Source organism: Natrix helvetica (genome assembly GCF_964273705.1).
Source record: "Natrix helvetica genome assembly, chromosome: 1".
Classification (NCBI taxonomy): Eukaryota; Metazoa; Chordata; class Lepidosauria; order Squamata; family Natricidae; genus Natrix; species Natrix helvetica.
The window spans coordinates 108,645,859-108,672,189 of NC_138548.1; the positions used below are offsets into that span (position 1 = coordinate 108,645,859).

Sequence of the window (26,331 nt, forward strand, 5' to 3'; positions counted from 1 at the left end):
ATTTCATGATCTCCAAATATTGATACCTTAGAAAAACAAAAATGGAAGAAAGAAAAACGAAACTGGGTATCCTGCAGGGAAGGTTAGCTATAATCCTCTTTAAATTATTAGACATTTAATCAGGCTGTGCTATAACATGTTGTTGCAAACTTCCACTTATAGTGCTTCCATTGCCCAAGTGTAAATTTCTAGTGCCATAATGTAGCAAATCTCAACAGCCCATCAAGAAAACACTTATTTCAGCTCATAATTTGATAAGCAATCTCCAATGCAAGAGTGTCAGTCCAAATGTGCGCTAATTCTTAAATTTTATAATATACCTAAAGTCTCTACTGTGGCTTGTATCTTATGAGCTGTTCGGTATTTCTTTACATTCAGAGTCGACACCGCAAAGCCAGTGATCAACCCTCCAACAACAGCCAGAATACCGAAAGTAGCTGTTCAACACCCGATTCTGTGCAGGAACTCTCAGATGATGAAGGCAAGTACTGTATTTTGCAGTTTGGAATATTGCCGATGCCCTAACTAAGATCTGTTGGTATGTCACAATAGTTCCTCAGCCTAGTGACTTCACGATGCTATTTTGGGGCAATGAAAATTATATGTATCTGAAAGGCACTAGTTTAAGGAAAGCTCAACTATTTTATCTAGGGCATAGTGCTCATTGAATAATATGAAATTGCCCAATTTTTTAAAAAGTTAGCAATAAATTGGCTGGATTAAAAAAAAAATTATCCTTGGTTTCAAGTGTCAGAGGCCAAATAGATTTTTGAAAAGTCTTTTTAATGCTTTACATCATCTTCCCAACTTACTCCCTTCCAGGTACATTTGACGTCAATTCCCATAGTTTTCATCCAATCTGGTCTTTTATTTGTTGAAGTCTTAGTATATCTGGAAAGCACTAGCTTGAGGAAAACACTTCTAGTGTGCTATGTTGATTTGTGGTCTCTAGAATAAATACCATAAATTAGACAAGCTATAATATTTTAATGAGATAGCAGTGTTTATAGTATGACCTTTTAGTACATTTAGAACCTTTAGAAAATTTTAAAAACCGGTGTTAAAAATGGTGAAACGCAAATGAAATATATTAGAAGGGGAAATAACATAAGGAAAATTGTATCAATTTGAAAGTGCTATTAGAAAGAACGGGAAGTTCCTGTTTGCACTGTATTGTGTAGATGTAGTGTACGTCTAAGTTCTGTGTGTGTGTATTTTGTATGTTTGTAAATAAAATAAAAATAAAAAGGGGGGGGGGAAAGAAAATTTTAAAACCTGGTGCTTTCCCCCTTCTAAGGTTCAAAACATGCACTTCATTGTATCTGTTTTTGTGAGGTAATTTGTATGCTACATTTGGCCCAGGTTTTTGAAGATAGAGGAGCCTACAAGACTCTTCAAGAGAACTCACCACAGGACAATCACCCCATGGGACAACTCAATGTGATGAATGTTAACCGCCACTGTTTCTTCTACATATTTTCCGTTTTTGTCAGTGGAAATAATGTAAAAAAAACAACAACAGTGGCAGATAAAATCACGTTGAGTTATCCCACTGCAAGATGGCCACGGAGTGGGCCATGGTGAGTTGGCCATGGTGATTTGTCCCATTCTGATCTTCAAAAGGTATATCTGGGTCTTTTCTTTGAATAGATCTATAATCAGTGTATTAGACTGGTTAAAAATCACAACATGTACACATAACATGACTTACATACATCAGCTGCCATGACCCAACTGCATAATTGCATAAGTTGAGCAATGGCATCATCATACAAGTATCATTTCGACACATCATGGCTTGTTAGGGACACTGCTATTTGCAAGACCTAGAATAATATCAGTGTCCAGTGAATTTAAAATTAGTTTTGTGGTCCATTCCAATTTTTATATTGCCTTTTATTATGTATAAGCAAATCCTCTACAGCAGGGGTGTCAAACCCGTGGGCGGATGCATCAAATGCTGGCCATGCCCACCTCCATTTTACCAAAGTGGGGGGGAGTTGCATTATGTCATGTGATGAAAACGTGATGCCACAATTTTGACACCCCTGCTCTACAGAGAAGGGAAATTAAAAAAATGAAAAATATAGTATCGGATTCCTTTCTTTTTTTCCAAATCACATTGTGAAATCCTATCACTTAATTCATCATTTCACACAGGCCTTGGAAGCCCATGTACTCAATGTGGGAAGGAAACCAGCCACTTGAAGGAAATTCACACTGCTGTCTTATCACTCCAGAGAGCCCAGCAGGACATACATAAGTATGATATTTCATTAGGAATGCAATGCTTGTATGAAAAAAGAATCAGTTGTGAAGGTTCTCATTCACTTGCAAAATGGCTGCCAAGCTAGATTAGCCAAGGACAAACTATTTTACCTTGAGTATTTTGGGTGGTTTCAAGCAAAGCCCTGGCAACAGCTACCCACCATGGCCCATCTATGGATTTAAAAAAAAAATTCAAGTGGAAAAAAACTGTGAGGCAGAGAGCCTGGCAGATATCAGAAAAAATGTTCACAGCGGGTGCTCCATTATGTGCCTGAGGAATGAAAATAGTTGGCACAAAATCCTAAACTGTGGTTTATAATTCACACTGGCAAGGGTTCACACAACCTGTGAACCATAAAGAAAGCATAGGTCCATGAAGGTGAACCTATGGTACGCGTGCCACCTATGGTGCGAGCACCCGAGCCCAGCTCCATTGCACATGTGCACTCACCTCCAGCCGGCCAGCTGGTCTTCGGGTCTCTGCCGCGCATGCATGGGGGATGGGGTGCATGTGGGGAAGGGCGCAGGGTGTGTGTGTGTGTGTGTGCATTGCATTATGGGTGCAGGCACGCGCACGCACTTTTGGCACACGACGACAAAAAGGTTAGCCATCACTGGCATAGGTTGACTGAGCATGTTATATGAATCCAGTCAAATGGAAGTGGCATGCTTTTAGAAATGCTTTGGGAAAGGGGCAGCCTATTCAACTTTGCTGCAAAGATTAGAGTTGGTGAATAGAGCAACCATTGAAGGTGTGACGTTATTTTCGATTTTTCTAAAAAGAGGGGGAGAAAGTATGTCTAGGGTTTAATTCTGCATGGATGCTTTGCTTTTTGTGTAGGATCTGTACCTGTCAGTAACCATTGGTTATTTGAATAGTAATCGCTTGATTTTTTTTTTCCTTCCAGAAACCTCACTGAGCTGAGCAAGCAATCTCTCTACAGGAGGGGCTTACCCAAAAATCTTGTGGACTCTCGCTGTTGGTTTCTTCTCTGCATCTTTCTAACTTGTCAGCTCTTCATTAATTACGTCTTCAAATAAAACACTGCATTGGGCAGCAATAAAAGTGAGGAGCTGTAGAAAAGGGGAGACTTAATTGCAAGGGGCCCTTTGAGGCACCAAGCACTTTAATACACAACCAGGAGTGGAAGAAAGAGAGAGAAGAGAGAGAGAGAGAGCCAGGTTAGGCAGGGAACCTGCATAGTTTTGTTCTTACGATCAGTGTCATTGCCTTTTTCCATGTACATTCACAAGGACCTCTTTACCTGTATGGGCCTTAATGCTAAAGCCAAATGTAGCTTTAATTGTGCAATTTTGTTTTCTATGTCTTGTCATTTTTCTGACGCAGTTAAGCGTTACCAGCCAGTATTGGTACATCCTTTGAAGCATTGTATGCATCTACTTCTTTTGTAAAATGGTTCCCACTGACTTGTTTTTTTATCTCTTCTCTTGTTGAGGGAGGACATTTTAGCGTCCTTTAAAATGTCTTCCGGAATCAGTTAATTTGCATACATTAAGCAACCATGTGAAAATTCAGCCAATGGGTATAGACAGCACAGTTTCTTGGGTCTTTTGGGGTGTGCTGTCACATCTAAAATCCCTACGAATAGCACATCACATTCCACAAATATGTGCAATTTCTTATAGCCTGCCACTTTTAGGAAATTGGAGGCCTTCGAGGTGCAATTAGCTGATGCCCTAAATTATGTCAGTGAGCCAAATAGGCCTGCTTGTGTGTCAGTTTTCTGTTTCGTTTTTTAAAAATTTGGGCTGCAAAAAATCCAGATGTTTTTCTGAAAAGCAGCCAAGATACAGAAAACCTTACTCATCTGGATTTTGCAGCCTACCCACGATGGCCGTCACACACACAAACACACACATACACGATTGAGATATAATAAGTGTTATAGAAAACAATGCCACTGAACTATATCATTATTTTGAGATGAGCATGTAAGCACTGTGTCTATAGGTAATTTTGTATGTCACAAAATCCCTGGGATTCACCGGGATTCCCTTTTGCCACCCAGAGACCTTTTATCTATTGAAGCACACAAGACAAATACCCGAGCAGTTGCAAATCGCTGCTTCTACATATTTCTAAAATGATTACATGCAATCAATTTGCTCGGCTTCCCTGTATTTTCTGTCAAAAATGATTGCTGGTACAGTGTTACATAATATCCCACTATCCTGCATAGGGCTGACTGACTGATTGAAGGCATCTTCAAATCTTGTGTGCACTTAGGTACATTTATAGTAAGGGTTTGCCACTGCATCCTCCGAATCCGTTGATAGTCTTCCTATTTTTACACCATTTTTAAAAGATTTGCAATATTTTATGTAGAAATGCAGCCAGTACTAAGCTTTTCTTTTCTGGCCTGAAGTAATTCCAAGTGGTAAGTACTGATATATATATCAGTAAATTATATTTATATTTATGTATGTATGTATGTATACAGCCTTAAAATATTTAGTGGTGTTGCCAGTCTGGGCTAACTTTCAATGTAAATGTTTCCAGATTTTTAACTATGTTCTTTGTGATGTTCCCGTGTTGGGGGACAATTTGTGCTTGACACATTGAAATAAATTACATAATTTTCATTATAGCTTTGTATGGCTAAATCATTGTACATGGAGCGTGTCTTTATGTTCTTCTACTCAACACTTTATTTGAGACACTTTAAAATCAAATGGAAAATCCTGGGCACATCGCATGGATGCTGGCTGCGAGAATTTAGCAATGAATGCAACGCCTCATTCTGGAAAGTGTTATTTCTAGCAGCTGTGTTACCGTATACAAAGAGTGAATTATGCTGAATTATGGTTTTGTGACTGGGCCGCAAAAGGCTACATTCATTGAATGTTGTACAGGTAATCCTCAATTTACAACCATAGTTGGAACCAGAATTTCCATTATTTTCTGAGACACTTTTGCTATGGTTGTTAAGCAAATCACTGCAGTTGTTAAGTGAATCACATGGACATTAAGGAAGTCCAGTTACCCCGTTGACTTTGTCAGAAGTCAGCTGGGAAGATCAGAAACGGGAATCACATGATCCCGGAACATTGCACCCATTGTAAAGACATGCTGGTCACCAAATGCCTGAATTTTCATCACATGAGTGTAAGGATGCGATTGTTGTAAATGTGAGGACCAAATCACTTTTTTTTAGTGTCACTGTAACTGAATGACACTACATCAATGGTTGCAAGTTGACAATTATGTTTAAAACCAAATAAGCCCCTTCAGAAATTGGTACAGTGTTTGAAATGGTCAATTTCTCTACTGAAAAGAGTTTAAAAATAGCATGTGATGATCTAGTTTAAAACGTTATTGAAGGAGGTTTATAACGGATAATGTCAAGACTGGTGATAAGTATCAGATCCAAGTTTGCTTCCATCTTCCAATATTGTATCAACAATTACCCAAGGAATCCTTTCGCACCTCTTCCTTTCCTTCCCAAAATCTATTTGGATTTTTTTTCTGATGTTCCAGAACATTTGAGTGAAATTGAACAGATGAATTACCAAGATAATGAGACACAAACAACTTTGTTTTGTATCTTTGTATGTCTTGTTCGTTCTACTTATCAACTACTGGGTGAAGCCATCCATTGGCACAGCTTAAGTATCATCGATATGATATTCAGTGATACATCTTAACGTCATGATGATGTGACAGTGCTTTTCCAGCTTTTAGCGGTTGTGCTTAACCCTTAACCACTGGGTGGTTATGGTTTTACAGCCCCACAGATCTAGTGACTTCATTAACCTTGAGTTACACTGCCTCATTCAGAGTTGGTGCCCAATCTGTGGGTTCTCTTCGATTCCTGCTCCTACCTGAGGAGCTGGTAGCAGCCATGACCAGGAGAAGTTTGCACAAAGTATCTCCTGAGCCATTTGCACCATTAGTCATTTCCCCATCAAATTATTGCAAAATACCCTACATCAGGGGTGTCAAACCCTCAGCGTTTGGTGGGATTGCCTCTCTCCAGTGTTTTCTGCCCTCTACCAAATTGGGAATACCGTTGGTACAACAGATATGAAATAGAAAAGGTTAGTGCAACCCAGCCCACTTAATTGCACCTCGCACCCTTCATTCCTTTTTCCAAACAGGGATGTCAAACTCGTGGCCAGCGGGACGGATGTGTCACATGCTGGCCCAGCACCGCCCGATTTAGCAAAGGGGGGGTGAAAGTCCTGATATGTAACGTGATGCCGTCATGATGATGCGAGTTTGACCCGTTATAAAAAGAAATTATTGTTATTATTTTTATTTTATTTATTTTATTTTATTTACTAAGCGCTTATAGACCGCCCCCTCTCCCGAAAGGGACTCAGGGCGGTGTACAGTCCATATCAGAAATACATCATGAATAGCTATAAAATTAAACAATTAAAATTATTAAATAGATAAATAGATAAGAGGAGGATAAAAAGGTATAAAGAACTGTACTGCTAAGTAAATAATTTTAAACCCCAACAAATATTCTATAAAATTAAATTTAAAAAACAATCCCCCTAAAAAACCAGTAAGAAATATGTTTGCCAGGAGGTAGACGTTATAATTATGCCAGGCCAGCCAATCGGAACAGGTGTGTCTTCAATTTTTGTCGGAAGGAGCGGAAGTCGGTGGTGGTTCTAATGTCGGGGGGGAGGTCATTCCAGAGGGTTGGGCCCATCACAGAGAAGGCCCTACTCCTTGGTGTCGCCCGTTGGCATTGCCTAGTGGACGGCACCAGGAGAAGCCCCTCCCTGTGAGAGCGAATTGGCCGCAGGGATGTGTGTGGGAGGATGCGATCCCGCAGGTAGCTAGGTCTATTGATTTAATCTTCAATTTGATTCAGTCTGGGACTGGTAAAAACTGATCACACCTGAGGGTACAGATAAATCTCCCAAGTGCTTCAAGGACCCGCTAAAGGATGCAGAAGACCAGCTGTCTGCAAGGAATATAAATTCTTCCATTCTCCGCTATCCTGTCAGAGCTGAAGAAGCTTCTTGGATGAGAAGTGAAACGTCTTCAAAAGAAAAGAAAAGAAAGTCCAGTTGCCTCCTGAAAAAGGACCTTTGGGACTCCAGTGTTGGAGCATTTACTGTACAACTTCTGGAGTTGTTCCACTGATTAATTGTTCTAATTGTCAGGAAATGTCTTCCTAAATTCTAGGTTGCTTCTCTCCTTGATTAGTTTCCACCCATTGCTTCTTGTCCTGCCTTCAGGTGCCTTGGAGAATAGTTTGACTCCCTCTTGTTTGTGGCAGTCCCTGAGATATTGGAACACTGCTATCATGATATCACCCCTAGTCCTTCTTTTCATCAAACTAAACACCCAATTCCAGCTACCATTCTTTATGTTTTAGCCTCCAGTCCCCTAATCATCTTTGTTGCATTTCTCTGCAAAGTAGCAGCAGCATCATATTTTATTCCTTCTTTCCTAGTTGGATCGGAGGGTCAGCTTTTATCTGCCTGAAGGTTACCCAAACGGCCTCTCCAGCCACCACAGCGTTTATTCCAAAATCCTCCCAGATTGAATAGAATAGAATTATGTGTTTAGCAGAGCGATGGCTTTCGGGAGAAAAACTGTTCTTGTGTCTAGTTGTCTTGGTGTGCAGTCCTCTATAGCGTCGTTTTCAGGGTAGGAGTTGAAACAATTTACACCCAGGATGTGAGGGATGCGATATTTTCATCCTGGACGTAAATTGTCTTCAACTCCTAGACTAACTTTTTGTCCCCAGTGCGTACTCCTTTGTAAGCCGGCGAGAGACCATTCCCTTCCCTTCATACACGCACCCACTCAACCACACAGAATCGCAAGGCATTTAAAAGACCAGGCAAAAGTGCTCTGATCGTAAACAATCCGGCTCTGGCCCACCCGAGGGCGCTGCGAAAGAGCCAGAGCATGCCACAAATTAAAAGCCATTCTCCGAACTGAAGGCGAGCATGCTCGCTGAGCTCCAGACGACGATCCTCGCCGATCCAGCCGCTTTTTGGCTTTAACCCGGAAGGAGACGCGCTTTTCGGCAGCTCTCCGGCGGCTGCTCGGTGAGTCGGCTCGCTCGCTCGCAACGGAGATGGCTACGTTTTTTGGGGAGGTGGTGATACCCCCGTCCCGCGCCGGCTTGGATGACGAGGAGGAGCTCGCAGAAGAGCGCGAAGAGACTCAGGAGGATCGTGAGATTCGGCTGGCGCTGGAGAAGAAAAGGTAGCGAGCAGGAGGGACCCGCGAGCGAGGAAAAAATTGGGGAAGGGAATGTGAGGGGACACTTCGCTTCCGAGCAAGTTCAGAACATTGCATTTCTTTTTTGTAAAGATTGGCACGGAGGGAAGGGTTGCTGCTCCCGAAAAACGCACCCAACTGTAGCTTGGAGGGGTGCTATAGCGCACGTGGATCTGGAATCATTGTTAGTTGATTTAGATCAGTGTTCCTTACAGCGGGGTTTCCCCCCAAGAGCCTTTCGGGGGTCCGCGAGATCAAAATTATTTGCCAGCCTGTGTTGGGAAATGAATATTTAAGCCAGGGGTGTCCAAACTTGGCAACTTTAAGACTTGTGGACTTCAACTCCCAGAATTCCCCAGCCAGCTGGGGAATTCTGGGAGTTGAAGTCCACAAGTCTTAAAGTTGCCAAGTTTGGACACCCCTGATTTAAGCAATACAACAATAAATACATTACAATCCCGTCAAATGATCGTGAGAAGCGGGGTAGCATCAGCGAATGCGCCACTTTTCGTTTTTAATATGGTAACCGTCGACTATAATCCATGCAAATGATAGTTCTTTGGGGGTTCCCCATAATTTTTTTTAAAAAAATGAAAAGGGGACTCATTTGGGAGCAAAAAGTTTAAAGAAGTTTCAGTCTATTAACTTGCTGGATGGAGATTGCACAATGTGATAGTCAGGAGCTGGACCAATGGGGTTGGTGAATTTGCTAAGCTTCAAAAAAGCAGCCAGGATTATCATTCACCAAGCTTAGCATGGGATGTGAATGTAGTAATAATAATTTGTAGGGCACACATGAATGAAGTGCATGTCAATCTAAGTTTTGAGTATGATATTTGATTGGTGCAATGAATATATGAGTTATAAACTTCATAATATAACATGTAAATATATGATGGAGTGAGCAGTGAAATAGGTTTTTTTTAGCACAATACTTATAGTATTCCTTTTTTTGGCAAAGAAAAACCCATCTGCCCTGGCTATCCTTAGTGCCTGGCCTGATTCAATTAAAATGAGCTGTGCATTCCCATTAAGGCAGTGGTTCTCAACCTGTGGGTTGGGACCCCTTTGGGGGTCGAACGACCCTTTCACAGGGGTCGCCTAAGACCATTGGAAAACACATATTTTCGATGGTCCTAGGAACTGAGACACCAATTTTATGGTTGGGGGTGACCAAAACATAAGGAACAGGATTAAAGGGTTGCTGCATTGGAAAGGTTGAGAATCACTGCATTAAGGGAATGCTTGTGATCATTAGAAGTGTGGGAGAAATGTTAACATTGTTTTTTTTTTTTATGATCCTCTTATTTCAATACACAAGCACACAAAATCTCCCCTCTCAAATAGAAGTAAAAGCTGCTTCATTAAGTGGAGTGATTTGCAGTAGGGAAACAGATGTGACAGATTTTTCCTTTCTCTTGTTTCTGTTTCCTTTCCTGTGGGGGTCTTCTGTTTTTCAAACTCAGTTGCTATTACAGTAACCACATCATGAGGCAGAAAAGACACCAAAACCTCACCATCAAAACCCTAACACACCAAAAAACCTGGGGCTTCATAGAACTGCACGTAGGTTTTGTTTTCATTATATGCTTTATTTCTTTATTGTGGTTTATTTTTAATCCAGCCTTCTTCGCTTTTACAACATATTGAACTATTCATTATGCATTCTGGATTCATGCAACACATTAAGCTTACCTGTAGTTACCTAGTCTACATTCATGGTCTCGTGTATTGTTTTTAGTGGTTAGTGGGGTTTTTTTGTTTTTATTTCCTTGGGGAAAACAGTACAGGAATCGTTTCTTGGGAAAGCAGCCTGAAAGCTGCTCTTTGTATCAGTGAGTGGAGAGTGAAAACATTTTTAGTCAGTGCTCCTGTTATGGGTGCCTAGAGGTTTTCTTTGTATTTAGTCCATTGTGAACTTGTGTGATGTACAAATTGCTACCAGTAGAAGGTAGCAATTTGGTCATTTGCTTGCAGATGTTTCATTACCCCATTAGATAACATCTTCAGTGCCATAGAAACACCTGCACGAAAACAGCTAAGCTCAGAGAGCCCCCAAAGATTCCACACTACAAATTGCTTTTCTCTGAGGTAACTCAAGTTTTTTTCCCCCTGTAGCCTTTTGTTCAGGTCTTTTTAATCATGTCCCTTTTCTGATACTTAGAGATGTTTGTATCACTTGGAACACCTCAAATATATCAGCAGAAGAAAAGTTTCCTTGCTCAAAGTTTATCTTGGGCGTTGGAGGCAATGCAGTAGGTAAGTAGTGCAAGATAGCCACTCTTTCTTTCAGCACTGACGTACAGGTCATCCTCGACTTACAAGAGTTCATTTAGTGACCGTTTGAAGTTACAACGGCACTGAAAAAAGTGACTTGACTGTTTTCCACACTTATGACCTTTGCAGCATCCCCAAGATCATGTGATCAAAATTCAGATGCTTGGCAACTGACTCATATTTTGACAGTGGCCGTGTCCCGGGATCAACTTTTGCGACCTTCTGACAAGCAAAGTCAGTGGGGAAACCAGATTCATTTAACAACTGTGTTACTAACTCAACAACTGCAGTTGTTAACAAGTATGGCAGGAAAAGTCGTAAAATAGGGCACAATTCATTTTAACATGTTTCACTTAGTAACATAAATTTTGGGCTCAATTGTGGTGGTAAGTCGAGGACTACCTGTAGCTTGTGGGATCTTAGTTGGTTTCTATCAACTGAAATAATTTGTGGGCCGTGGTCTCTCCGTAAATAAAAATGCTAATAATAATTGCTAATATAAATTCAGAACAGTCTAGTGATTCATCTAATACATCTCATTTGGTCCACAGCATTCTTGTCTTCATTTATTTTGAATTCTGGAAGGTGGGAGCTGGTTGGATCTGCCCAGTTATGGAATGAGTGGTGCAGAACATCAAAAGTAACAAATCTTCCAAAAGATTCATACTGTTGCTTTTATCGGTCAGTTTCAGATCCCACAGTAAGTAGTATCTCTTACCATTTAGGTGTGGAGGCAGAGAAGTTCAATCAAAATTTTCAAAATTATTTTTAAAAGTAAAAAAATAAAATAAAATAAAATAAAAAGTAAATTTTAATTTAAAAAACTAAAGCAAGACAAGCTCAATTCCTGGTGATTTCTCAACACATCTGTGTAGATTTTTTTGACAATAGTCTGAAAGGGGATTGCTTTTTTTTAAAAATCTCCCAGTCTGTCCTACAGCCCTGGGTTTCCACTGTAGCTGCCCCTTCAAATGCTAACCAGATCTGACCCTACTGAGCTTGCAAACATAGACAAGCTTTTGACTCCGCTGAGACTTCAAATTAATAATTGTTCATCGCTTTTAGCTTCTGCACCCCACAAAGGCTTATATACAATTTGCGTAGTTGTTCATGGACACTTTTGCCTTTTCATTTTTAAAAACAAAGCAGGAGAGTTTAAAATTAGAACACCGTTAATTAAACATTAATGCACTCCTGCACATTTATATTAATGGCAGTTTGAGAGTTGACTCTTTTTAGATATTGCACGCTTAAACAGGAATTTCTAACTCAAGAATTCTTTATAGGAACCTAAGTAGTAGTTCTCCATACTAACTTCAGGTGCCATCATCTACAGTACTGTGCAAAAGTTTTAGGCAGGCGTGAAAAAATGCTGTAACAAAGAATGCTTTCAGACATATAAATAATGATTGTTTATTTTTGTCAATTTTCAAAATGCAAAGTGAGCGAACAAAAGAAAAATCTGGGCCGTACCGCCGGAAACCCACCACTGATCTGTATGCAGTGCTGTTTGGCACTTGACTTATACTCTCTTTCAATTATCTTGTGTCAGTGAAGAAGAATCATGCCTCAATGATTCAGGATGTGCCAGCTGGAATATTTGTCCAAATTCAGTACAGGTAGTCCTCGACTTAACAACCATTCATTTGGTGACTGTTAGAAGTTACAGTAAAGAAATTCAATATATTATTCTCCACATAATTATTGCAGCCAGAATTACATTTGCCTAACCGGAGGGGCAGAGGAGCACCCATCCAGGTCAGTGGCCACCCCAGAGGCTGCCCAGAAAGGGGGGGGGGGGGCAAAGGCTAAAGACAAGAAGAAACACATTCCCCCCAGGGCAGAGTTAGAGGCAGAGGGTGGCCCAAAGCCTTCCAAACCCTCTTCAAAGTTTGAAAAGCAAAGGCATAAGGCCTTGGAGCGGATCTGCAAAAAGGCGGGCAGCCAAAAGACTACCCCAGGCCCGGGAACAGAGGGGAAGGCTCCGGGGATTTCCTCACCCAGCGGGGCCACAGAGGAGGACCCAGCTTTGCAAGGATCCCTATTGACACCTCAGGCCTTTGGGGCTCTGCTCAGGGGTGGCAATCACCCACACACACACCACATCACTGGGGACAGCCCTGCTCACGGGACTGCCACCTCTGGGGTTTCCCCCTGCACAGGTGGGCATGGGCACCAGCCAGCAAACCCCCATAGGGGTACCCAACTTTCAGAACTTAATGATGCGTGCCTTCCAGCATTGCATGGCAGCGGCATTCAAACAGCCACAGATGCAGCCACAGGTGGCATCCCCTCCTCGGGTCCCAGAAGGCCTGGAAACCCAAGGGGAGGACCCCCCCCCACCTCCCCGGCCTCATCCTAGGAGGACAGTGACCTAGAATGCGAGGAGGGCAAGATTAGAGAGGACAAACTGTCTGAAGATGAAGGCATGCCCTCTCCTAAGCTGGCCTTTTCCGGGTTATTCCAGCCCTCCTTGTACAAGTCACTTCTCTTCAAAGCCAAGACAGCCGCCAAGCTCGGCAACAGATCAGCAGAAGCACCATCTCAGCGCCAGGGCTTCTCAGCAGAGACCATCTTCGATGAACAGGCCATCGAGGCCAACATGGTCCCAACTCCCAGGGCCTTCCTTGATCTGGTCAAGCATCAATGGGCATCTCCCACAGCGGGACCCATGCCCATATCCACGGACAAGGCTTTCTTCAACGTGGATCAGGACATGGCTCAGGTGCTGTCGCAACCCACCATCAATGCACCTGTCATGGCTCTGCATACGCCTACCAACATGCCCGGGGAACCAGAGGATGCTCTGAAATTGGAGGACAAGAAGGCGGACCTCACCCTGCAAAGGAGTCATCAAGCGGCCGCTTGGGCGGTGAAAGCAGCCACCACCGCCTCCTTCTTCAATCAGTCTTCTCTGCTGTGGCTACAGGAGCTGCAGCAACGAATCCCCATAACTGATGTCAGATTGCATCAGGACATCAACAAACTGGTGGCAGCCATCCAATTTTCATCGGACGCCACCTTGGCCACAGCCAGGTTTGCCTCCGAGGCGGTCGCCTCGTCCATAGTATCTCGCAGACTGCTGTACTGTGACAGTGGCAGGCGGACGTATGTCACAAGTGGTGCCTGGCATCGGCCCCCTTCACGGGGGGACTCCCTCTTTGGAACGGCTCTTGATCCCTACCTGGTTGAGAACAAGGACAAGCGGAAGTGCTTCCCACCGCTCCGAAGAAGGGCAACTTCAGGGCGGCTCCATACCCCAGACGTTCCTATTCCCGGGGACAAGACTTCAGGTCCTCCTTCCAGGGTCAGGATTCCTTCAGGTCAGATGCGGGGTACTCAGGTTCCAGGCAGTACCAGGGAGGATTCTCTGCCAGGCAGAGATACCCAGATAGACAGCAGAGAGGCAGGCAGCAGAAGTGGCCCTTTCGAGGGGGCAGAGGAGGAGGCGGGGGGTGCCCCTTCCGCAAAAACTAGATCCAGACCTAGCTCACTCTCCATTGGGGGGCGTTTGGCATACTTCGCCGACCGCTGGGACCTATCCTCCGATAAGTGGATACAGAACACCATCAGGTATGGCCTTTCACTCGAGTTCCTCTCCAGCCCTCCGAGCTTCTTCCGGATCTGCCCAGTCTCAAATAACCCGACCCAGAGGTTGCTGATGCAGGAGGCCATCCAACACTTTCTGGACATCAAGGCTATCCAGATGACGCCCAACCACCATCACCAATCACCATGACCCACACGCTCAGCCACACCCCCACTCAGTGTCACCATAGCCTCCTTCCTGGTTAGCCACATCCCAGCAGAAGAGTTATGCAGAGTAGGCAGTTGCACCCAAGTAGAAGAGTTACTCTGCAGAAAAGTGAGGGAAGCCATGCCGAGCCACATGCAGCTACAGGCTCCACCAACATCAGAGAGTCAACATCAACGTGGCAGCGTTGGTGGCGTGTAAGTATGGCTGAGTGGGTGTGGCGATGGACTGGCTCCCCCCTGAATGGCAGCCCGAGGGCTGACACTGCCTGTGTAATGTTCAGTGCAAGCATATATAAATTAACTTAGTAGGTTATTCTGTAATTGAGTGAGGTTTACTTCCAAAGAAATACCCAGAAGATAACAGTTTCCGGTGATGGTGGGGGAGAGGATTTGGGGTATCTTGTGATTGATTGCATTTGATATTCATGACTCTTTCACTAAAATTAATGTATTCCTCATCATTTTCAGATTTTACTGTGCCAGTGCAACTGTTATGTGGCCGAAGACCAACAGTTTCAGTGGCTTGAAAAGGTAATAAGGGGGGGACATAGTACCAACAAGGCCAGGGTCAACTCACCAAAGCCCCTTCCCTTTCTGAATGCATGTTTGATTATGTTTGGATAAAGCAGATCATTAAGACTGCATTTATCTAGCAGTGATTTCATTTAACTTGTTATATCAACCTAAAAGAAAAGAAAGAGGCATTATTGGGGGTTGTAAAGCGATTCAGATTTGAAAGCAAAAAGATGCTTTGAAGTGCATATCCCAAAGGTGCTTTTTTCAGGAGGCAACTAGACTTTCTTGTTCTTTCTTTTGAAGATGTTTCAAATACAAATGCAAGGAATATAAATCCTTCCATTCCCCACCATCCAGTCTGAGCCGAACAAGCTTCTTGGATGAGAAGCGAAACATCTTCAAAAGAAAAAAACAAAAACAAAGTCCAGTTGCCGCCTGAAAAAAGCACCTTTGGGGCAACCATGACCTGGATGACTGAGAATCTCCATAGACTTTCAGAGTGCATATTTAGTGTATTTTCAGAAAGTACATATGTGCAGCTGCCTCTCTTCCTGGCATTGCAAGGCTCGACGGCTATTCATGAATCATGGGAATAGTCATGCTTGGTTTAAATTACAGTTGCGGAGATGTAGTATTGCCTGTGCAATTGTGTGTGCTCCATAACCCCTTTATTTCCCTAGAATTTGAATCACGCACAGCCCCACTTCATCACATATAACTGTATTAACATAAAAAATCAGATTGAAATCATTATGGGGCAGGGGCAGATTAATTAGCAGTATCTTGGTCTGGCAAGAATGGATATGCCCTAGCTCATCTTTCGGGAATTGTTCAGCAATGTTGGTGTTTTTAATTTTCCTCTTAGGTTTTCGGATGCCTGCTGCAGCTTGACTTGCAAGTACTGGTTCTTTCAGCATGTCCTGTAACAGATTATAAAACCACTCAGTCCACTTTGACTCTCCCTTCACCTTTCCTGAAAGCACTGAAGACAAGAGAGTTCAAAGATAAAGTTTATTGCTCTCTTTTAGAACAACCAAACATTATACGGGATCTCCCAGCAGCAGGTATTTCACACCATGTTTAGGCACATTATATGTAGTTAATTATTTAATTTTTAGTGGTACCAAACTTGATGGGGTAACAATAATGTCAGATCCTTTCATATTTTAGCTTGTGCATTTTCTGGGCTAATAGAATGTCTAGTATTTTTTTCCCAAGCAGTGCAAATTATAAATAAAGGTATTATAACTTACCCTAGGACAGCGATGATGAACATTTTTTGGCTCATGTGCCATAAGTGGGGGAAGCGCAGGGGGGTCATGTGCAGGCATGCCGCACCCATAATGCAATGTGCAACCCCCCAGTGCGCATATGCGCACTACAGACGTGAAACACACACACACACCCCGTTTTTGCATGCTTTTCTCGCCCTCCCCAGGCTCCAGAGGCTTTATAGGAGCATGGGGAGGGCGAAAACAGCCTCCCCTGCCCCCCGAAGCCCTCCGGAGGCTTCAGGGACCTTCAGGAGGCTTCCCTGAAGCCTCAGGAGCAGTCAAAACGACCATCCGAGCAACCAGGAAGTCACTTCCAGTTGCTTCAGGAGGCTTCCCTGAAGCCTCCGGAGCAGTCAAAACGACCCTCGGAACAAACAGGAAGTCTGTTCCCGAACTTCCGGTTTGCGGGTAGGGCCGTTTTTTTGCATTCCAGAGGCTTCAGGGAAGCTCATGAAGCCTCCGGAAGGCCTCTGAGGGGGCGGGGGAGGCTCTGTTCACCCTCCGCAGGCTCCTATCAAGCCTCGAGCCTGGGGAGGGCAAAACATGGCTTTAATAAAAGGGTAAACTCAGCTGACCAGCGCCTCGCGTGCCCTGACAAGTGGCTCCACGTGCCACCTGTGGCATGCGTGCCATAGGTTTGCCATCACTGCCCTAGGAAGTCTTAATGAATCACTGGAGTTTTAATTTTGATAGGTATGAATTTACTTTTACTTACAAGAATGCTGGTGACTCTCTTGGATTATTGTTTCAGAGGTATTACCTTACCAGTTTTTTCAATGCCTTTAACAATGGCAGAGCTTCTAATATACTTGAAAAGTTCTTTTAAAATTCAGTGAGGTATTCAGACATGTATCTGCCTTAAATGTTGCCCATGTTGAACTGTCTAGCATAATCAAACATCAGGAGTTAACCACAGGAAATGTTTTATGATGTTTTGTGTCATGTCATAAAATGTTTTATGGTGATTTTTATGTCATAAAATGATTTAGAAAATTTGCCAAATTTCAATTCCATGGGTTCTAGATTTTGGGTGCATTCTGTAAATCAGCCCCTTTGAGGTGTCTTCAAAACTTAGTGAGTTATCTTACTGAATTTTGTTAGTTTCACACACACACACACACACACACACACACACACACAGCTTAGAAGTTATAATGGATGAGATCCAATATATTTTAACAACAGAATGTGATCCTTTCTCTGGTCCTCAAACATGTTTTAGAAATCAGATATTAGCATTGCAAGTTAAAAGTAACAATTTATGTACCAAAGTAAAATAATTATTGAGTTGAATTCCCTTTCTAGGGTAAAATGAAAGATACATGCTGCAGTCTAATGAATTGGTAGTTTGCGATTAACCAAAGAATGTATTGTTAATTGTTTTCCTCTCTTTTCCATTTAGTTCTCAGTTACTGTCAAGTGTGGCAAATCCCAGCAATATTTTATCAATGTTATACTGATATACTCCAACTGGACGTAGTAACTATTGAAACCTTCAAACCTGTCTTATCATCCAAAATTCTAAAAAGTTTAGTGGAGGTAAGATTTAATTATAACGTTGAATAGCAAAGAGATGGGTGAATCGTTGTGTCCTGCCCAAGACCTTGCCTTTGGGGCAGTTATATAAATTTGATTAATAAATCACCAAGTCCTTTCAATTACACTTCCATGTACATGAGTTTAAAAAGATACATGCTGGTAATTTTCAAACACTTGCATTCTTTAATCCAATGGTGGACCTACCTATTTAAGAAAGAGAAGAGTGTGGCTGCAGAAGCCAGAATTCTGCAAGAAGATTGAAACTGAATAAAAAGATATCACGCTGAAGTGAGTGGTCCCATGGGAAAGTGGCAGAATCAGCTGGAGACATAAGATTTCCAGCCTGAATAATGTCATTCTTGGTCACCTTCCTGATACATCTCAGTACATTCTGCATTGCCCCCACACAGCATCCTGAGGCAGGTTGTGTGGGAAAACACATATTGCAGAGCATAGCACTAAGTCATACTCAAAAGTTGTTTTTCCACTGCAGGAGGATTACAGGCAGAAATGGTTATTGACCCATTCTTTCACTGGGCAATTTGCCCCAGGCCTAATATGGTTAGTTTTTCTGAGGTTGACCAGGATCAGTTAAGAGGCTGTTATCTGCTGTGACAATAATGAAGTGCATTATGGTTATCTGAATGCTGTTAGATTAAATTTTACTTCCTTAAATCAACATGTAATCTTAGATTCTCTGGAGATGCTCATAACAAGTGAATAAGATCGCTAAAGCTCAAATAACCGGCCATGAAAAAAAGAGAATTCTATTTCCTACTTGCACCAAACAATCTTCTCCTTATATTCATGGGAGCATTAACATGCTCACACAAGTGCCTAAGAATGTTATTTTTGCCTATTTGCCAACTTGAAAATAATGTTGAAAACCATTTTGTGGGTGAGCTGTGTGATTTTTGGAGAGGTTGGACTGCAAATAAACCAGTGGTGAATTTCAAAAATTTTTGGAACTTACTCTGTGGGTGTGGCCTGCTTTGTGTGAGTGGCTTGCCGGCCATGTGACTGGGTGGGAGTGGCCAAGACGATGTCACTGAATTCTTTGCCCCAATGGATGAACTACAATAATATTAAAATAAGTTCAAAAATAAATAATACTAACTGCAAAAGAAATAAAACAATATTGGACTCAATTGTGGTTGTAAGCTGAGGACTACAGGTAACAGAAGGGACCTCTGCTTTCAACCAACAATGTACAGTCTTTTCAGGAAGGATGAGAAACAGGAAAGATGTAAACAAACAGGAAAGATATAGTCTTTCATCCAAGAGCTGATGTGGTTCCCATCTTCAAAAAAGGGAAAAAATTAGATCCAGGAAACTACAGACCTATCAGCCTAACCTCAATACCAGGAAAGATTCTGGAAAAAATAATCAAGCAACGAATTTGCGAACACCTAGAAGCAAACAAAGTAATAGCCAAAAGCCAACATGGATTTGTCAAAAACAGATCATGCCAGACTAATCTTATTGCATTCTTTGATAATGTGACAAAATTAGTGGACCAGAGGAATGCCGTTGATATAGTTTACTTGGACTTCAGTAAGGCTTTTGATAAGGTAGACCATAACCTACTACTAGATAAAGTAGAAGAATGTGGGTTAGACAGCATCACCACCAGATGGATTCGTAACTGGCTGACCAACCGCACTCAACGTGTAGTTCTCAATGGAACTGCATCTACATGGAGGGAAGTATGCAGTGGAGTACCCCAAGGCTCTGTTTTAGGCCCAGTACTCTTCAACATCTTCATCAATGATTTGGATGAGGGAATAAATGGGGAACTCATCAAATTTGCAGATGATACCAAGCTGGCAGGAATAGCCAACACTCCAGAAGATAGGCTTAAGATACAGAAGGATCTTGACAAACTTGAACATTGGGCACTATCTAATAAAATGAAATACAATGGTGAAAAGAGTAAGGTTCTACATTTAGGCAACAAAAACGGAATGCACAGGTACAGTATAGGTGATACCTTACTCAGTAGTAGTAACTGTGAAAGGGATCTTGGAGTCCTAGTGGACAACCATTTAAATATGAGCCAGCAGTGTGCAGCAGCTGCCAAAAAAGCCAACACAGTTCTAGGCTGCATCAACAGAGGGATAGAATCAAGATCACGTGAAGTGTTAATACCACTTTATAATGCCTTGGTAAGGCCACACTTGGAATACTGCATTCAGTTCTGGTCGCCACGATGTAAAAAAGATGTGGAGACTCTAGAAAGAGTGCAGAGAAGAGCAACAAAGATGATTAGGGGACTGGAGACTAAAACATATGAAGAACGGTTGCAGGAACTGGGTATGTTTAGCTTAAGAGAAAGAAGGACTAGGAGAGACATGATAGCATTATTCCAATATCTCAGAGGTTGCCACAAAGAAGAGGGAGTCAAACTATTCTCCAAAGCACCTGAGGGTAGAACAAGAAGCAATGGGTGGAAACTAATCAAGGAGAGAAGCAACTTAGAACTGAGGAGAAATTTCCTGACAGTGAGAACAATTAATCAGTGGAACAGCTTGCCTCCAGAAGTTGTGAATGCCCCAACACTGGACGTCTTTAAGAAGATGTTGGATAGCTATTTGTCTGAAACGGTATAGGGTTTCCTGCCTAGGCAGGGGGTTGGACTAGAAGACCTCCAAGGCCCCTTCCAACTCTACTATTGTATTGTATTGTATTGTATTGTAAGTTAGTTCAAGAATGAATGTCATAGGTAGATTCCAAGAGCAATACAGATTTCTTGCTGCCGCTGCCCACCCGCTTTTGGTCACGCGGCATACGCCAGCTCCCGGCTTTTGTGAGGGAAGATCTGAAGGCCATCCCTCGTGAAAGCTAGCCTGCCGCCACCGGCCACCTGCTTTCGGCCGTGTGGCGTACGCCAGCTCATGAAAGCTAGCCTACCGCCGCCGCTTCTGCCCACCCGCTTTTGGCCACGTGGCATACGCCAGCTCGCGAAAGCTAGCCTGCCACCCACCTGCTTTCGGCCGTGTGCTGAAGGCCTTCCCTCGCGAAAGGTAGCCCCCCTGCCGCCGCCGCCGCGCTTTTGGCCGCGTGCGAAAGCCGGCGCCGGCGCCAACCAGTGCCTTTCGGCCACGCGGCGGACGCCAGCTCGCAGCTTTCGCGAGGCAAGGCCTGAAGGCCTTCCCTCGCGAAAGCTAGCCTGCCACCGCCACCGCCGCCCCCCCCCCGCTTTCGGCCACGCGGCGTACGCCAGCTCACAGCTTTCGCGAGGCAAGGCCTAGAACGCCTTTGCTCACAAAAGCCACGAGTTGGCGTAAGGTAGCCTCCCGTCGCCCCCCCCCTTGCGCTTAGTTGCTTAGCTGAGGGAAGCAGCAAGCTGCTGGAAGGCGAAGTGAAGGGAAGACCGATCAGCAAGCGCAATGCTCGGGAATGAGAAAGACTCTGGCGCCACGCTTTTAAACAGGTCGCCTCCAGCCCGCTCACTGATTGGCTGGAGTCCAGCCAATCAGTGAGCGGTAGGCTGGGCTAGTTTAGTGCGGACGGGTGGGGGAACGAGCGAGCTGCGACGGGACAGCCAGGGCGAGCAAGCGACAGGACCGGGGCAGGCATTCCGGAAGTTACTTCCGGGTCCACCGGTCGAACCTCCTCACCGGATCGGTAAATTTCACCAACCAGTTCTCCCAAGCCAGTGCAAACTGGCAGAAACACACCACTGAAATAAACGTACCCCTGCTGCAATTGTGCCTACCCTTATTTGACAGAAATATAGTGCAGATTGTTGCATCTGACCAGATCAGTGTTTTTCAAAGTTGGCAACTTTAAGATAAGTGGACTTCAACTCCCAGATTCCCCCAGCCTGCAAGTTTGAAAAACTCTGGACTAGATATATACTAGAATGCCCAATTAAAATATTGATGTTTATAGTAAATTTAAGAATGTTTAATTGTATGTTCAGTTCAATTGTTTTCTTCTTCTGTTGCTGTCTTTATTCAGTAGAGTATAAAAAGATGAAACAAAAACAGTTGATTAGCAACTTGTAGAGCTTTATGTGCTGCATTTCACAAATGCTTCATTTACATATAGTTTGTTTAATATGTAGGTGTATATACTTTCCCCCCAACAATTATATAGTGAAACCCCTTCAGATGTTGCTCTAACTTTATTTTTATTTTGTTTTTCCCAGGATATTTCAAGAAGCACAGAAATATTGACAAAATTGGTGACACCTAATGACATTCATAACATCTACACTTAAAAATGACTTGTGATTCTTCAAAATTTGATTAAGCTTCTGTATTTGTAAACTGCAACTACTTTGGAACACAGAGCCCTTCATAAGTGGGACATGCACTAGTTTTTGTATCACTGGTCATTTGGGGGAGGGTTAGGCTGATTTAAAAATTAAAATACGACGTTTTTATTTTGCACAAGTGGAAGAATATATATTTTTTCTTAAGAATATTTTATGCATTTTGCTTCATACCCACAAGTTACAACACTGTTACCACTAGACATATTGCTGCAACAATTGTGATAGATTTGAGGGGGGAAAGCAAAGTGGGCAGAACAGTTTCTTAAAATCAGTGGTAACTACTCAAGCATGGTGAGAGGAAAAATGCACACAGTAGAAATAGCATGAATATGAGAAAGCAGAAGGCTGGTGTTAGATGATTGAGTCAGAAAAACATTAAGGAAGCTTGAACAAAAGAGAGAGGGTTTTGGAAAAAGAATTCTTGGAATTGGTGGAAAGAGAAATGATGTAGCAGAGGTCGTAATTACAATGTATATGTTCACACAAAGAGGTTTTGTTGAGCTTGACAGTGTTTGCTTCTGATTGCAAGGCTTTGACATTTTGAATACATGCTTAAAAATCTCCACTCAGTTAAACTGCAACGTTTAGCTGATAATAAAAATACACACTTTGCAAACCGGTTGTTGTGGCCCACCAGCAGACAGATTCAGACAGTTAGGAGGTTGGGGAGGAACATGGGCTACTCCTGGAGTCTGGGGAAGGCTCTGCATCAGAGACAGAGATGGGGCCAGGGCCATCTGACAGTTACCAGCTGCCTTCGGAGTCAGATATCAGTGGGGCAGATGAACAGCTAAGGAACAAGGGTTGACTTGGGAGTAAGGCCACAGGTGGAGCGAAAGGGGAGTGGCGTTTGCAGGAGACAATTAGTTGAAAGACTGTGAGAGGAAAGACTGCTGGAGAGGAATTCACTGTAAATTAAATAAAAGGGGTTTATCGGGATGGGGATTCAGCTTCGTGCTGCTGGGGAAGCCTAGGTCAGAACCCAGATGTTTAATCCACTACAATAGGCATGAAGCCTTTAAGGTGATTCTACTAAAACACTCATTATTGGACACTGCAGTTAAATTAGTAATACAATTGTTAAGTGAATCTTAATTGTTAAGGAACTGGGTATGTCTAGTTTAATGAAAAGAAGGACTAGGGGAGACATGATAGCAGTGTTCCAATATCTCAGGGGTTGCCACAAAGAAGAAGGAGTCAAACTATTCTCCAAGACACCTGAGGGTAGAACAAGAAGCAATGGGTGGAAACTAATCAAGGAGAGAAGCAACTTAGAACTGAGGAGAAACTTCCTGACAGAACAATTAATCAGTGGAACAGCTTGCCTCCAGAAGTTGTGAATGCCCCAACACTGGAAGTCTTTAAGAAGATGGTGGATAGCCATCTGTCTGAAACGGTATAGGGTTTCCTGCCTAGGCAGGGGGTTGGACTAGAAGACCTCCAAGGTCCCTTCCAACTCTGCTATTGTATTGTATTGGTTTCCCACTAACTTTGCGTGTCAGAAGGTCACAAAAGGGGATCATGTAATCCTGAGATATGATAACCGTCATAAATGTGAATCAGTTCTCAAGCATTTAAATGTAAATCACGTGACCAGGGGGATGCCTCAACAGTCATAAATGTAAAAAATAATCATAAGTCACTTTTTTCAGTACCGTTGTAACTTCAGTCACTAAATGAACTGTTGTAAGCCGAGTGTATTATCCCATTCACCTTCCCAATATAGTTAGAAGAATAGAATGGAGAGAATTTGGAAAAGTGTCAGGAATGAGGCGGTAACTTAAATACATTTATTGTCCATTTTTCTGTGGCTGAAAGTATATGTTGAAATACTGAAACGTTTAAATAATGCAACCATCACAATGCTAAAAAATGCATACTGGATTTTAGACTTTCAAAATAGTCGAGGGAAGATACCTCTTTGCTTGTTTGAGCCTTGCTGATGTAATCTTCCCAGGTGCCATGTGGTGTGATGGGTAGATGACTAATCCTACCTTTGTTATGTAGAATAGACTGACTCAGGCCTTAATGGTCCATTGACGAAGGTGGGGGTGCAGGGAGCTGCTTTGTCCTTAAAAACATGTTTCTCCTTTTCTCATCCAGGGAAATATAATATTCCGCCTTTTTAATATTTACTAAAATATTTCATTTTTCTAGGAGAGGGAGGGATGGGTGCTCATTTCCTACAATACATTAGTTGGATATCCAGGCATAAGTTTGAGTTTTTTGAGTTTTATTAAATTTATATACCGCCCCCCTCTCCCCGCAGGGACTCGGGGCGGTGTACAGACAGTACATATAAAAACAACAAAGCAGGAACAACAAAACTTTAGACAACCAACATAAACATACGGCCTGTATAATGCCCGAACTCATTTCTAGTTAAAACGATCTAAAACCAAATTTAAAACCCCAAAATTTACAATATTAAAAAGCCACCCAGGAAGGTCAGTAATAGATTGTACTTGTGATTACAATTAGGCCAGGCCGGCTAGTCGGAACAGGTGGGTCTTGAGTTTCTTACGGAAGGAGCGGAGATCAACAGTAGTTCTAATATCAGGGGGGAGTTCGTTCCAGAGGGTTGGGCCCATCACAGAGAAGGCCCTACCCCTGGGCATCGCCCGCCCGCATTGTCTAGCGGAGGGTACCCAGAGGAGACCCTCCCTGTGTGAGCGGATTGGTCGTAGGGATGTATGGGGTAGAATGCGATCTCGCAAGTAGCTAGGTCCCGAGCCATGAAGCGCTTTGAAGATGACAATCAACACCTTGAAACGCACTCGAAAAGCCACAGGCAGCCAGTGCAACTCGCGCAGAAGTGCTGTTACATGGGAGTACCTGGTACTCCCCATAATTGTCCACGCGGCTGCATTCTGCACCAACTGGAGCCTTCGGGTGCATCTCAAGGGGAGCCCCATGTAGAGAGCATTGCAGTAATCAAGACGGGAAGTCACCAGGGCCTGAGTGACTGTGCGAAGGCGTCCCGCTCTAGTAGGGGGCGCAATTGGCGCACCAGGCGCACCTGGTGGAATGCCCTCCCGGCCACGGCAGTCACATGTTCATCCAGCGACAGCCTGGAGTCTAGGAGGACGCCCAAATTGCGTGCCCTATCCGCCGGGGGTAGTTGTTCCCCCCGATGGCCAGAGATGGAGCAAACTGGCTAAAACGGGGCGCCGGTAGCCACAGCCACTCCGTCTTGGAAGGGTTGAGCCTGAGTCTGTTGTCCCCCATCCAGACCCGCACGGCTTCCAGACACCGGGACATCACCTCGACGGCTTCGTTGGGGTGGTTCGGGGTAGAGATGTATAACTGAGTGTCATCTGCATACAGATGGCACTCAACCCCGAATCCTCGAATGATCTCACCCAGCGGTTTCATGTATGTGTTGAACAGGAGAGGTGAGATAAGTGGATACAGATGCTGCACTTACAGGCCACAATGCTCAAATAGGGCAATCCATACTAACAATGGCATTTGAAGCCTCAGGATTTCCCAGAAACCATCACCACCTGAATTTAAGCTTCATGTGTTCAGGTATGATCAGATGTAGTGACCAGCTATAGAGCTGTAGATTTACAGGAGTGTCAAACTGATGGCCTGCGGACTGGATATGTCATGCACAGGCCACACCCACCCTAGCTCTGTGAAGCGAAAAACCTTGATACATCATGTGACAGCAATGTTATGCTGTGAGTTTGACACCAGTGATTTAAAACAAAGGTAGCTGATCATGAATACTAAAATTGTGCCTTCTATGGTGCTGCAGATAATAGTATTGATAATTCTTTATACAATATTCCATGTTTTTGTCCATGTCCCTGCTGGCCATACTGTAGCTGAGAAAGGGTGTTGTGATTGTGAGGGTGGACAGTGGGCCATAATGATCAGGATGACCCCTGAATGGCAGACCATGTTGAAGAGTGGGCTCTTCAAGTAAGAGTCCTGTTTACATTTAGGTGAAGAGTGACACCATCAACTGGCTATGTTTGCATAGTGTGATTATTCAAGGTCACCCTGGTTTAATATTAACTATGGTTCATAAGTCATAAAGTTGATCCACTCTACCTGGATATCTGCTACACTAAAATGTGATAGACTAATTCATGGTTCAGTGTATTGTGTGAGCTCGTTTTGGCACAATTCCCTAAACCACAGCTAATGAACCTCTGTATGAGCCAAATCTGAAAAAAACCATGAAACCATTT

The 26,331-nt window shown here is 43.2% G+C and overlaps 4 protein-coding genes across 4 annotated transcripts in view; all 4 read left to right on the top strand.

Annotated features, from left to right (window-relative positions):
- OSBPL5 (oxysterol binding protein like 5) overlaps positions 1-4,877 on the top strand; it is a 140,098-nt gene extending 135,221 nt beyond the window's left edge. Inside the window, exons 20-22 of the mRNA XM_081942309.1 lie at positions 379-481; positions 2,161-2,263; positions 3,177-4,877. Coding sequence (XP_081798435.1) covers positions 379-481; positions 2,161-2,263; positions 3,177-3,309 — 339 coding nt within the window. The 3' untranslated portion in view covers positions 3,310-4,877. The remainder of the gene's footprint in view (positions 1-378; positions 482-2,160; positions 2,264-3,176) is intronic.
- LOC309384049 (uncharacterized protein) overlaps positions 1-26,331 on the top strand; it is a gene marked incomplete at its 5' end in the record, with an annotated part of 124,216 nt that overhangs the window by 49,386 nt on the left and 48,499 nt on the right. The gene's annotated exons all lie outside the window — the stretch shown is intronic.
- The window catches only part of LOC309386701 (tumor necrosis factor receptor superfamily member 10B-like), a 90,019-nt gene that overhangs the window by 33,046 nt on the left and 30,642 nt on the right, over positions 1-26,331 (top strand). The gene's annotated exons all lie outside the window — the stretch shown is intronic.
- Positions 8,212-22,247, top strand: PSMG1 (proteasome assembly chaperone 1). The gene is made up of 7 exons (XM_081969377.1): positions 8,212-8,470; positions 10,650-10,744; positions 11,314-11,462; positions 14,987-15,049; positions 15,900-16,098; positions 17,711-17,847; positions 22,001-22,247. The coding sequence occupies exons 1-7, from the start codon at positions 8,340-8,342 to the stop codon at positions 22,070-22,072; spliced, it is 846 nt and encodes a 281-aa protein (XP_081825503.1). The 5' UTR covers positions 8,212-8,339; the 3' UTR covers positions 22,073-22,247.

Bases quoted from the DNA above. Each gene is read 5' to 3' on its own strand.
- PSMG1 (XM_081969377.1), top strand. From the start codon at position 8,340: ATGGCTACGTTTTTTGGGGAGGTGGTGATACCCCCGTCCCGCGCCGGC. The intron at 10,745-11,313 runs GTAAGTAGTGCA...TTTGGTCCACAG, and splicing joins CGTTGGAGGCAATGCAGTAG to CATTCTTGTCTTCATTTATT. The intron at 15,050-15,899 runs GTAATAAGGGGG...TTTTCCTCTTAG, and splicing joins AGTTTCAGTGGCTTGAAAAG to GTTTTCGGATGCCTGCTGCA.